At 39.6% G+C, this 12,941-nt stretch overlaps 1 protein-coding gene across 1 annotated transcript in view; it reads left to right on the forward strand.

Moving 5' to 3' along the window:
* The window catches only part of CHAF1A (chromatin assembly factor 1 subunit A), a 75,837-nt gene that overhangs the window by 36,811 nt on the left and 26,085 nt on the right, over positions 1-12,941 (forward strand). The window contains exons 4-5 of the mRNA XM_072113445.1: positions 4,902-5,143; positions 6,701-6,761. Coding sequence (XP_071969546.1) covers positions 4,902-5,143; positions 6,701-6,761 — 303 coding nt within the window. The remainder of the gene's footprint in view (positions 1-4,901; positions 5,144-6,700; positions 6,762-12,941) is intronic.

Consider the following 12,941-nt stretch of genomic DNA (forward strand, 5'->3'; position numbering starts at 1 on the left):
AATTTTTAGGAACTTTTTTGTATTTTTTTTTTTTTTTTTTGGCCTTTTACCGTACCGTAAAAATAGTAATTATTTTTATTCTATGGGTCTCCACGATTACGAAAATATCATTTATATAGTTTTTTTTTTTTTTTTTTTTTTTTTAAATCCCATTTTACTGAATAAAAAGTACTGTATATTCCGGCGTATAAGACAACCTGGTGTATTAGACGACCCCCCTACTTTCCTGTTTAAAATATAGAGTTTAAGATATATTCGCCGTATAAGACAACCCCTTTTCCAACGCATACAAAACACCGGTAAAAAAAAAAAACAGATTTGAATTTAACATGGTCCTTTTTATAATGTAAATTCTTATGACATGCAGGTATATAGCAGGAAAACTGTCGCTCATAAATAAAGGCATACAACATTACCATCGTCCATTTTACTGTAAATGTTACCATACTGTACTATAATACTGCCCCTTATGTACAAGAATATAACTACCAGAGGTCGCACTAACATATTTCTAGAAGGGTAATAATACTCCTCTTACTATTTTTGAGGAGTATTTTTAGCCGGGAAGGAGTATGAAATTTTCAGTAATACAAGTATATAACTCATGGCTGTATATAATGTTGATTGACGCTCATTTTATAAGAAAATCATGTGTCAGTATCTTCTGTGTTTAAATAGCAAATTGAGGCAGTTATAGTGATGTTACATCATGCACTGACCAGACTGGAGCTGACGCCCCCAACCCCCCAACCACAGTCGCCGAAACCTCCCACCACCACACTGCGGCCCACGCACAATGTATCCCCCTCCCCATGTGACCAGACTGCAGCTGACACTGCAAATCCATGATAGTTGCTTTGTAAAATGTTTCTTTTTAAAAGAAATTTTGGTTTGTTTTTTTTTGGTGTCTGTGTTGGGGGGAGGCGTTTTTTTTAAAGGTTTTTTATTAATTGAATTTGCGTCTGTAATTTTTTACGTGTTTTTACTTTTTATGCAGTCCTGTTTCACATACACCTCATGCCTCCTCAGCACTCGCCAGACACGCAGTCCCACGTAACATATATCTCATGCCACATCAGCACCAGACATGCAGTCCCACGTAACATATATCTCATGCCACATCAGCACCAGACATGCAGTCCCACGTAACATATATCTCATGCCACATCAGCACCAGACATGCAGTCCCACGTAACATATATCTCATGCCACATCAGCACCAGACATGCAGTCCCACGTAACATTCTCATGCCACATCAGCACCCGCCAGACACGCAGTGCTAAGTAACATATACCTCATGCCACCTCAGCACCCGCCAGACGCTGTCCCACGTAACACACACCTGCCACCTCAGCACCCGCCAGACACGCAGTCCCACGTAACACACACCTGCCATCTCAGCACCCGCCAGACACGCTGTCCCACGTAACCCACACCTGCCATCTCAGCACCCGCCAGACACGCTGTCCCACGTAACCCACACCTGCCACCTCAGCACCCGCCAGACACGCAGTTCCACATAACCTATACCTCATGCCACCTCAGCACCAGACATGCAGTCCCACGTAACACACACCTGCCACCTCAGCACCTGCCAGACACGCAGTCCTACGTAACACACACCTGCCACCTCAGCACCCGCCAGACACGCAGTCCTATGTAAAATACACCTCATGCCAACTCAGCACCTGCAAGACATGCAGTCCCATGTAACATACAGGTCTTCCCTGACCTTATCACATCCACTCCTGTCAGGCCCCCTCACCTCCATACACATGTATGCACACAGTTACCTGAACACGTTCTACTTGCAGGCAGCCATTACAGCTCTACTTCCTGTGAGGAGACTGCGTAGTAAGCCACGCCCATTTCCCGGAGGCTCCGCCCCTCTCGTGACATCACGACTACCCGGAGCAGCTCCATTCTACAGCCTACCAGCGCTGTAGTGTGAGCTGAGCTGAGCAGTGCCGGCCCGCGCGCTGCCATTATAATGTCCTGCACACCATTGCTGTGCGCTCTGGACAGCTCACACACTACAGCCAGGGATAATTGCCAAGAGTACTTTTACGCTTGGCAATTATTCTGGGGAGTAATGGCGCCTCATCATACTTCTATGCCGCTTGGTGAGGCGTTAATGCGATCTCTGATAACTACTATGCCATATACCACCGCCTGCCCTCCCCTGTATATAGCCAAACAACCACCCCAGTATACAGTCAGCCCCCCCTATATATTGCCAGCCAGTCCCCCCAGTATACAGCCAGCTTCCCCTGTATTTTGCCAGCCAGTCCCCTGTATATAGCCAAACTGCCCCCCCCCCCTCCTAGTATACTGACTAATAACCACTGACTAATCTATGGGGCTGCAGACTCATAGGCCCTTTCAATATTAAAGTATTTTGATTTATTGTACATTATCGTCCATTGTACTGTACCTTGCTTTATTGATGGTCGCATGGCAAGATTTTCTCTAGAGATTCTCACGTTTCCCGCGATCCACTGGCCGGCGGTGACAGCTCATTGAGCGCTGGCGGCTCACAGGATATGACGTCAGCCGCGTGCCGACGTCATATTCTCTGCGACACCGGCACCCACGGAGCTGTCACCAGCGGCCGGAGTGTAGCAGTGGAGCTTCGGTGGATCGCGGGAAAGGTGAGAAACATTACCGGCGTATAAGACGACCCCAGACCAGACAGAAGATTTTTCAGTCTTCAAAAGTCGTCTTATACGCCGGTATATACGGTAATTACGGTAGGCAAAAATGTAAATTTTAGCATCACTGACTTTTATATGCGTAACTTTTTTTATTTTTCAGCTTACAAATCTGGTTAGGGGTTTATTTTTTGTGAGAATATTTGTTCTTTTTAGTGTTCTTATTTTAGAGTGCGTAACTTTTTAAAACTTTTTAGATAATTTTTGATTAATACCCTTTAAAAAAAATTATCTTTTTTCGGAACGTTTTTGCGGTTTTTCCCCCCGCGTTTACCGTGCAGGTCCAGTAACGATTCTGTTTTATTATACAGATTGTCACGGACGCGGCAATACCAAATATGTGGCTTTTTTTGTGTGTTTATGTTTTTAAGTTTATTAAGTCAAAATGTCATTTTAGGGGCTTATATTTTTATGTATTTATTTTTTATTTATTCTAATGTGTAGTGTTTAGTGATTTTACTTGTTTTTACTTATACCGTATTTTTCGGCCTATAAGGCGCACCGGACTGTAAGGCGCACCTCTGATAAATGCCTGCTAAGACATCTAGGTTCATATATAAGACGCACTGGAGTATAAGGCGCAGGATCAAATGCAGTACCTAAAAATGACCAGCAGGTGGCAGACCTGTGCACAGTTCAAGCAAGCTACACTTCCTGGGAAACTTGTCTTCAGCTGTCAGAGAGCTCCGATCTCAGAGGTATGGGCTGCTGGGGGTTAATGCAGGGTGATGCAGCAGGGGTTAAGCTGTCTCCCTCTGCCCCTTCTCCTTCCCTCCTCAGGCAGGTTGTTATTCCTGTGGGGTTCCCTGTGGCACCTTCTCTTTCCCCTGTTACAGGGCTGTCAGGTATGGGGGATTGTTTACTGATGATGATTGCCTAGTGGTCGGCACTATGGCAGCTCCAGTCTCTCCGTGCTAGAGGAGGGCAGGATGGGCACAATGTTAGTTGTGGTGCCAGGGCACTTCAGGAGCTAGCGACCCTGTATACTGTGTGGGAAGGTGCAGGAAATTTCTGGGGATGGAGCTATTAAACACTGGTAAATGTACAGTACATCTTGTCTGTAGTACATTTCTGTATAAGTTCATATATAAGGCGCACTGAGAAAATTAAAGGTTTTTTGGTGCGCCTTATAGGCCGAAAAATACAGTACTTACTTGAACTTGAACCAGCGATGCTCTGATCGCTGGTTCAAGTTCAATACACTGCTCTACAATAGTTTTTCATTGTAAAGCAGTGTAAACTGTCTGAGCATGCAGAAATTACAGACATTAAAACTATATACCTAATTTGCATCATTTATCATACGCGTAAGAATACAAAAAAAAAATCTGTGTACATATTTTGCATAGTTTGTCATATACGTGGGAGTACAAAGAAAAAGAAAAATATCTATGTACATATTTTACATCATTTTTCATACGCGTGAGAGTACAAAAAAAGTTATATTTACCATGCTATACCAATCCCCCCCACCCATCCCCTTTCCCCGCTGGCAGAAAAAGAAGAAAAAAAACCAAAAAACCGCAGACTACATTTATCCCATATTATAGCCCTCTGTCTCCCAGATGATTTATCACTGACCCAGATTTGTTCATATTTCTTAATTTGACCAGTGAGTTTGAACCAATTATCCATTCTAGGAAGGCAGAGAATTTAACACTGAAGTCAAGCTCTCCCTGCCTCTTAACACCTCCAATGTGATTGACATCACTCACCGACTTAAGGAGATCTAATCAATGATGTCCATGGACACAGGACCATAAATTACAGTAAAGGGGGAATTCTAAGACTAGGAAAGCTTGACTTCAGTGTTAAACTCTCCACCTCCTTGACTTCATAAAACCAATTTAAATCTCACTTCAAAGTTAATTTTCTGGTTGATGCCACCACACCAGTCTGTAAAAGAAACCTAATCTAGAAGCTGCTTGACAACATATGGCTACTGGTTTATTAGGCCAATTTCTGATGACGGGTTCCCTTTAAAAAGGTTGTATATTGCTTTTTTTACTTGCATAATTTTTTTCCTATATTTTTTTACTGTCTCACTGCGTGGATTACATTTGCAATACCTTGATTGCTGTTATAATATACTGCAGTACTTCTGCCATTTCTGCCTGCTGCTCCAGAACAAACTCCATGACTGATGTTATGGGTCAGTTTTAATGGTTTTAGAAATTTGATTTCTGCAGAGCAAAGAACAGCAGGAAAGGAAAGTTAAACTCCAGGCTGACAAAGAACAGCGGAACAAAGTTAAAGAAGAAGTAAAGCTTGCTAAGGAAAGAGCAAAGGAAGAAGCCAAGAAAAAGAAGGAAGAGGAGAAAGAGTTGAAAGCCAAAGAGCGTAAAGAGAAAAAAGATAAGGATGACCAGGAAAAAGCAGAAAAGCTACGTCTTAAAGAGGAAAAGAAAAAAGAGAAGCTTGAGGCCATTGAGTAAGTAATTTTGTGTTCTGAATTCTTAGCTTACATATTTTGTTTGGATGCAGTTTTCTCTGCTTTATTTCTATAACAGTCCTCCAGAAAAATGCAACGGGCTGAGCTCTCTATTCGAAGTGGGTGTCGGCTGTATAATGCAACTGATATCCGCCTGTTACTGCCGCAAACCGTGGCACCTAACTTGCCATCCCATGGGTGCCGCCATCCTCAACATTATTGGAGGGTCAGTTGCCATGGCAGTCTAAAGTTTGAGACTTGTAGGTTCGCCATGTGTAATGATCTTTAATAGCTGGCAGAGTTCAGCAATAAAATTGCTATATTCAGACAGTCCGCAGGTTACATACAGTATAGGTTCTGTAGGTTTGTTCTAAAGTTGAATTTGTATACAGGTTGGAATTGTATATTTTATCATTGTAACCCCAGACAGAATTTTTTTGGTCTTTGTAACAATTTTTTTTTAAATGTTTGTCATAAGAACCAGGATTACTAATCTTAATTAGACACATTTCATAACTATTATAGCTATTTATTGTAGCCTGGGACTAAAGTACAGTAATTTAAAAATATCCAGAGGTCCGTTTATAACTAGGGGTTGTCTGTAAGTAGGGGACCACCTGCACTGCATTACAGTATTAGTGCAGTATATAGTATTGGCAATCAGACCCTAGAGGGCTAAAGTATCCTGGAGGGTCTGAAAAAAATGGTAAAAAAAAAAAAGTAATCATGTAAAAAAGTAAGTTTAAATCGCCCCTTTCCCTAGGGGGTATAAAAACGCATATAAAAATAAACAGTAAAAATCGTAAACATGTTGGGTATAGCCACACCCAAAATTCCACTTCTATCAAAATATGAAAAAGGTCATTTCCAGCCGTGAACTTTGTAACAGAAAATAGTGCCCAAATGTCCGAATTGCCACTTTTCCCCCATTATTCTATCCGTGAATATTTTGATATAAATATACCAGCGCATATCGCAAAAGTTTACACCTTACATTGGTCTGTACACCAAAGTGTGAAAAAGATTTAATTATTTTTAGAGGACCTGTCGCCCCCAAAAAGACCCCCACCAAACATGCCCCCCATAATCCTCTCCCCAGCCCTTTTCTATATATGCTAAATTTATTGTAATGTATGTTGAGAAAGTTTTCCTAAAAGATCTGACCACTTATCTCCTGCGCTGGCAAATCCCGTGATTATCGTGACCCAAAGAATAGTGTCATTTGGAGCACAGAATAAAACCTGTAAAAACGGAGTCTACAAGAGAACGCCACAGTTTTTTATTTTATTTTTTTTTGTCAACCTCACTGCACTTGAAATTTTTTGCAGCTTTCCAGTACATTGCATGGAATATTAATTGGCACCACTAAAAAGTACAATTTATCACACAAGTAACAAGCCCTAAAACTGCTTTGGTAACGTAAAAATAAAAAAAAAGTGATTTGCTTTTGGAATGAAGGGAGTAAAAAACTGAAATGCAAAAATTGCCTGTAATGGTTTTACAAAAACTCTGCCCTGTTTACTTATATTATGTTGTATCAAATCTACCATTATTTAGGGCCAAACAAGAAGAAAAACGAAAAAAAGAGGAAGAGAAGCGAATCAAGATGGAAGAAAAGGTAAAGTTCAATAAAAGTATTTAATAACATAAAATTGTGCATACTGGGATATGATCTCCTGTCAGTATAAACACAGGCAATCTGTTAGCATGATAAACCAGGGCACTTGCTCATTGATCTAGGCACTGCAACTTTTTTTATTATTATGCCTGAGCCTTCCAATGGGATTATTAGAACAGATCATATGAATAGGCAGGGAAAATCTGAAGGTGTAGGCCATCCATCCCCATTGGTTCAGCACAAGGTAATTGACTTTAATTGGAAATTGAAAGTTACAGAATACAGCGTTGACTGTACATGTATTTTGTGTGCATTGTTTTGTCTAGTGTGACCTTAGCCTCTTAACAACCCATGACGTAAAAGCACGTCACGGGTCAGCTGCGGGTGCATGGAGAGGGCTCACGGGCTGAACCCTCTCCGCAGCCGGTAAGTCTTTGCTGCATATCGCTGTCAATCACAATAATGGAGCATGGTTCACTGCCAGCCTCAGAGAGGCTGCAGTGCCTAGACATGAGTCAGAAAAGCTAATTTGCATATCAGAAAAACATCTGTTATTAAGGTACAGTGCCCCATTGGCAGCTGATTTTAGATGATATGGGGAGGACTCGTAACCTTTTATCAGCAGGCATTGTTACTCAGGGTGGTCAAAATCTGCTGACCGTTCCTCTTTATCCCCTTCATCCCCTTCATCACGGATGCTCGTTGGTGCCTGAATGTCCAGGTCAAATTTGACGTTCTGCGGTGCGCATCTTTAAATGATATCACTGGAAACGCTTTACATATAATATATTACTTTTTTCCATGGCATGTGAGAATAACTTGATAGAATAGTTTTATAGAATTTTTTTAATATACATATTTTTTTATATACGTTTTTCTGCTTTATAAAATTTTCCAATAATTGACTACAAAAAATGCTTTGTCATTTTTCCAATTAAAGGTTTTTGAATAAGTAGCAACTTTTACCAAAATATGGTAAATATATGTACAGCATTATTTCATCACCCTTTTCCAGGTTCAACTACAAATGCAGAGGGTGCCTGTCCGTCTGCAAAGTGAAAGTCTTCTGCAGCTTCTGCTATATTCTGCCTTGAACCGACAGGGGGGCAAATTTCAAATCCCTATATCTCCTGAACCCTTGCATGTAGAAACACAATTTTAGTGTTCTATTAAATAGGAAAGTCTCCTCTTTAATATGATCTAAAAATTGCATGGATGGTTAAGAGAACTGGAGCTATCCATTCTTAAATCAGGAATGCTAAGCTGTACATAAAAATCATTTTTTTAGTAGAGCTTGAAAGGTAAATATCTCCGTTAAGCATCCATTTACATTCAGTACATCATATTAACCCCTTACCGACATGTGACGGGCTGAGCCTAGGTTAAAGTACCCTAGGGAGTCTGAAAAATAGTTAAAAAAAAAAAAAAATGATAATAAAGAAACCAAAAAATTCATATCTCTCATTTTTCTCTAGAACTGATATAAAAATAAATAAACTGTAAAAAATCATAAACACATTGGGTATAGCCGTGTCCGAAAATGCCAGATCTATAAAAATATAATAACCTTATTTTCACTGCATTTAACCCAGTAACACAAAATAGTGCCCAAAGTCACTATTGCCATTATGAAAAACACTAGAAATGCAATTAAAAGTGATCAAAAGTCTTAGTTTTTAAAATGGTAGCAATGGAAACGTCATCAGAAGTCGCAAACATGACACCACCCACAGCTCCATACACCAAAGTGGAAAAGGTTATTAGCGCCAGATTTTTTATTTTTTTTTGTACAGGAGGTTTTAATTTTTTTGTAAATGTATGGAAACATTAGAAAACCTATACAAATTTGGTATCCCAGTGATCGTATCGACCCAAAGGATGAGATAGACATGTTATTTGGGGCGCAGAGTAAAAGCAGTAAAATACAAGCCCACAAGAAAACAATGTGCAACACCCTCGCCGGCTGACACCAGGCCCCGATAAAAGGCTAGGCCCCGGTGGGGGATGTTGCAAATGTGTTTTTTCACCATTTTTCACTGAATTTGGAATATTTTTTTCCTGCTTCCCAGTACACGGCATGGAATATTGCATACCACCATTTTGAAGTGCAATTTGTGACGCAGAAAACAAACCTTTACACAGCGGAGTGAAAAATGAAAACTCAAAAAAAGAAAAGGGCTGCGGCCAGAGTGTTAAATGGGAAATTCTTCTGTTTTAAAATTTTGTTTCTGTGTGCCAGGGTTCAGGAGATATGACCGTTTGAATTTGGTCACGGTCAAGATGTTTACAGACGTTATTTCTGCATGGGGCTTGTGCAAATAAGACCTATATAGCAGTATGGCCGTTGTGAAGGGGTTAAGGCAACTAAATATATAAATATAACCTGCATATTTTTTTTTTTTTTTTTTTATAATCTCGATTCGCATATCTTTGCATATTGTTCTTGGTTATGTATTCGCTACCTGGATTGGCTTCTGCTCCCATAGAATCTATGTAAGTGCTGGGATAATATCCAACAAGAGCTGGTGGCAGGCTAACGTGTTGATAATGCCTTGTGAAAGTGCACTCGCAGGTGTACATGATCACAGATCTGTAAACCAAAGTATGGTAATGTTATTGGCGCCAGAATAGTATGAATCTAATATTTTTTCCTGTACAAAATGTTTTAATATTTCAAAATCTACTAAGTCTTTGTATAACCTCTAAATTTAGTATCCTTCTGATTATACTGACCCAAAGAATTAGGTGGTGTCATTTGTAGCACACAGTGAAAGATAAAAGAACAGACCCAACAAGAAAATTGAGCAAACGCATGTGGATTTTTTTTCGACACATTTTGGAAAGTTTTGTTCCAGCTTCCGTTGCACGAAATGGAACATACAATTCCCCCATTAGGAAGTACAATTTGTTATACAGAAAATACGCTTTATTACAGCTATATACATGTAACATTTGAAAAAAAAAAATAGGTATGGATATTTCAAGGTCAGAAGCGACAGACAAATGTAAAAAGTCCACTGGTAGTAAGGTATTAACTAAGATATTTTATGGGCGGATTTAAAGTGGGATGAGTTTGCTATTTTGGACTGTACTGGACTGGTTTTAGCCATGTATTTCTGTAGGCCTTAAAAAACTGAGCAGGTCCCAACTGTGCCCTCCTCTCATAGAGGTACATGGGAACATAAAAACTACAGATGCAACAAGTGTCTTCTGTATGCCATCGAATTTGTTGATCAATTGCTTGGTATCAATACTGTGATGCACCAAAGGGTTTGGACAAGCTACGGAGCCTTTTTTTTTTTTTTTTTTTGAAAATCCACATAAACACACTTGGGCTAACACTGCTTCCAGTGTGCAGACAGCCAAACGCTACATATTCCGCTGTGTGCTGTATTTATGCTACAGCCACTTGCCTGGTACTGGTTAACGACATACTGATACTGATAAACTTTACCAGTGTCTGTAACATCTGCTCCTCCCTGCTTTATAGTGCCCGCAGTTACATACTTGTGTAAAGCAGAAGGTGTCTCATTCTACAACCATCATTTTCCATGAACCCTTGAATTGGCCCTGGAATGGAGAGAATAGGAAAGTGCTTGCTGCTAATCAGGAGCAGAGAGCAGGCTTGTGCATATATGCTTGTACGCTGCACACTTTTTCACTGATGTATGCAAGAGCGGTCCCAGGTGATGCAAAGGAACGAGCAGCCACGCACACAAGTGTACACATACGTGACATGTTCTGCTATAACATGACTGCCTGGAGCTGTTGTATCTCTCCTATACACACACACACAGGCTGCAGGGGCCGCTTGCACCTGGAAGCACATTGAGGGACAATGTTAATGACTGGTCAAACCATTTAAAAATGCCTGTGTGTATAAACATTATAGTATATATTATATTATATTTTATATAGTATATTATATTACATTATTTGTTTTTGTATTTTTTTTGTTTAATCCTGGATTAAGTTGAGACCACGCCTTCCCGCAGTCTGTTAACAAATGCTGGACATGTAAGATTTTTTTTTTTTCTGCAGAAAGGCTTACCTTCTGCAGTGCATAATGCTGCTGGATGGCTCAAAGCAAGATATGAACCCAACATACATACAGTATGTAATTAAATGCCCAGCACTATACGGCACACACCACTATACCGGATACTGATGTACCATCAGCCTATAGGAAAAATAAAAGTTTCTTAACTTCAATATTATGTAAGAAGGTTTGTTATTGGCTGTGTTGGCACCTTGTCTGCTCTCCTGATAAGCGGTGGCAGCACTTCCAGGGAAGATATCAGCCGTGCTTATACGCTTAGTACTTAAAGGGAACCTGTCACCAGGAGACCCATTTTTAACACTCCCCCAGTCCCCACAGAGCATAGTGCATACATTGCCAAAGTGTTTTTGTATAAAAAATTGGTTTTACAGAAAAAAAGATGTATGTATGTGTGTATATGTGTGTATATATAATATTATATTTTTTTTAATGTGGACGTATAGGTGCTTTTTTTTTTTTTTTTCTTTTTTGGCACAAGACATGCACTTTTCTGGTACAGGCAGTCCCCGGGTTACGTACAAGATAGGGTCCGGAGGTTTGTTCTTAAGTTGAATTTGTATGCAAGTCAAAACTGTATATTTTATAATTGTAGATCCAGACAAAAAAATTTTTGGCCCCAGTGACATTTGGAGTTTAAACATTTTTTGCTGTAATGGGACCAAGGATTATCAATAAAGCTTCATTACAGACACCTTACAGCTGATTATTGCAATCTGGGACTATAGTAAAGCATCCAGAGAACTACACCAGAGGTCAGAGGGGTCTGTCTGTAACTATGGGTTGTCTGTAAGGCCCCTTCTACACTAGCGAGTGTGATGCGATGAACTCGCATCACACTCGCAACGCAAGCTGCCGGGAACGCACGGCCCGAACGCTGCACCGCGGGAGTGAACTCAGCATGTCAGTGCCGTGCGTTCCCGGCAGCTTGCGTTGCGAGTGTGATGCGAGTTCATCGCATCACACTCGCTAGTGTAGAAGGGGCCTAAGTCGGGTGTCCTTAAGTAGGGGACCGCCTGTACATAATTTTGGGGCAACTATAGCTAATTGGTGATATTTTATTATCTCTGTTGGTGGAGGAAATGAAATCATCAATTTTTAGGAAGGTTTGTTTTTTTTTTTTTTTTGGTCATTGTCCATACCATAAAAATATTATTATTTTATTTTCATTCTATGGGTTGCCACAATTGCGGAAATACCTCATTCATATAGATTTTTAAAAATAAAAAATTTCCCCCATTTTTACTGAATTAAAAGTAATTAGGCGAAAATGTTGTCAGTTTTAGCATCACAGCCTTTTCATATGCATAACTTTATTTACCTAACAAATATGGTTAAGGGCTAATTTTTTGCAAGAAGCATTTTTTTTTTGTGGTCTTATTTTAGAGCATGTAACTTTTTTCTTTTCTTCACTTTTTAGAGCATTTAAAAAAAAAATATTAATTACATTTTTTTTCTGAGCGTTTTTAGGGTTGTTTTTTACGGAGTTCACTTTGCGGATCTAAAAACTATTCTGTTTTATTATGCAGATTGTTGCGGACGCAGCGATACCAAATATGTGGGGGTTTTGTGTCATTTATTAAATTTTATTGAATAAAAACAAGTTTGACAAAAAATCTTGTTCATTTTAGCATCACCATCTTTTCATATGTATAATAACTTTTTTATTTTTTGGCTGACAAATCTGGTTAAGGGCTTTTTTTTTTTTTTTTTGCGAGAAGAGTTCTTTTCAGTGGTCTTATTTTAATGCGTAATCATTTTTAAATCCCCTTTTTTAGAGCATCCAAAAAAAAAGATATTAATTAAAAATTATTTTTTTTCGGAACGTTGTTGCGTATTTTTTTTCCACAGCGTTTACCGTGCAGGTCCAGTAACAATTCTGTTTTATTATTTTAGACTGTACAACCTTGAGAGCCTTTTTTTTTTTTTTCTTGCAAGTGTTAACGCTGTGTGTTCTGAGGGCCTGTGAGCCCTCTCCGTACACTGCTTGCTGTGTGCCAATGTATTACGATACCGTGTGTGCAGTTTTTTACCTCCTTTAGCCAGTCAGTTTTTGCCTTTTTAATGAATGAAGTTTAGGTGATGCTAGGGGGCCATCACTTCAGATGCTCATATCTTGCGAT

Source organism: Engystomops pustulosus, chromosome 1 (assembly GCF_040894005.1).
Source record: "Engystomops pustulosus chromosome 1, aEngPut4.maternal, whole genome shotgun sequence".
Classification (NCBI taxonomy): Eukaryota; Metazoa; Chordata; class Amphibia; order Anura; family Leptodactylidae; genus Engystomops; species Engystomops pustulosus.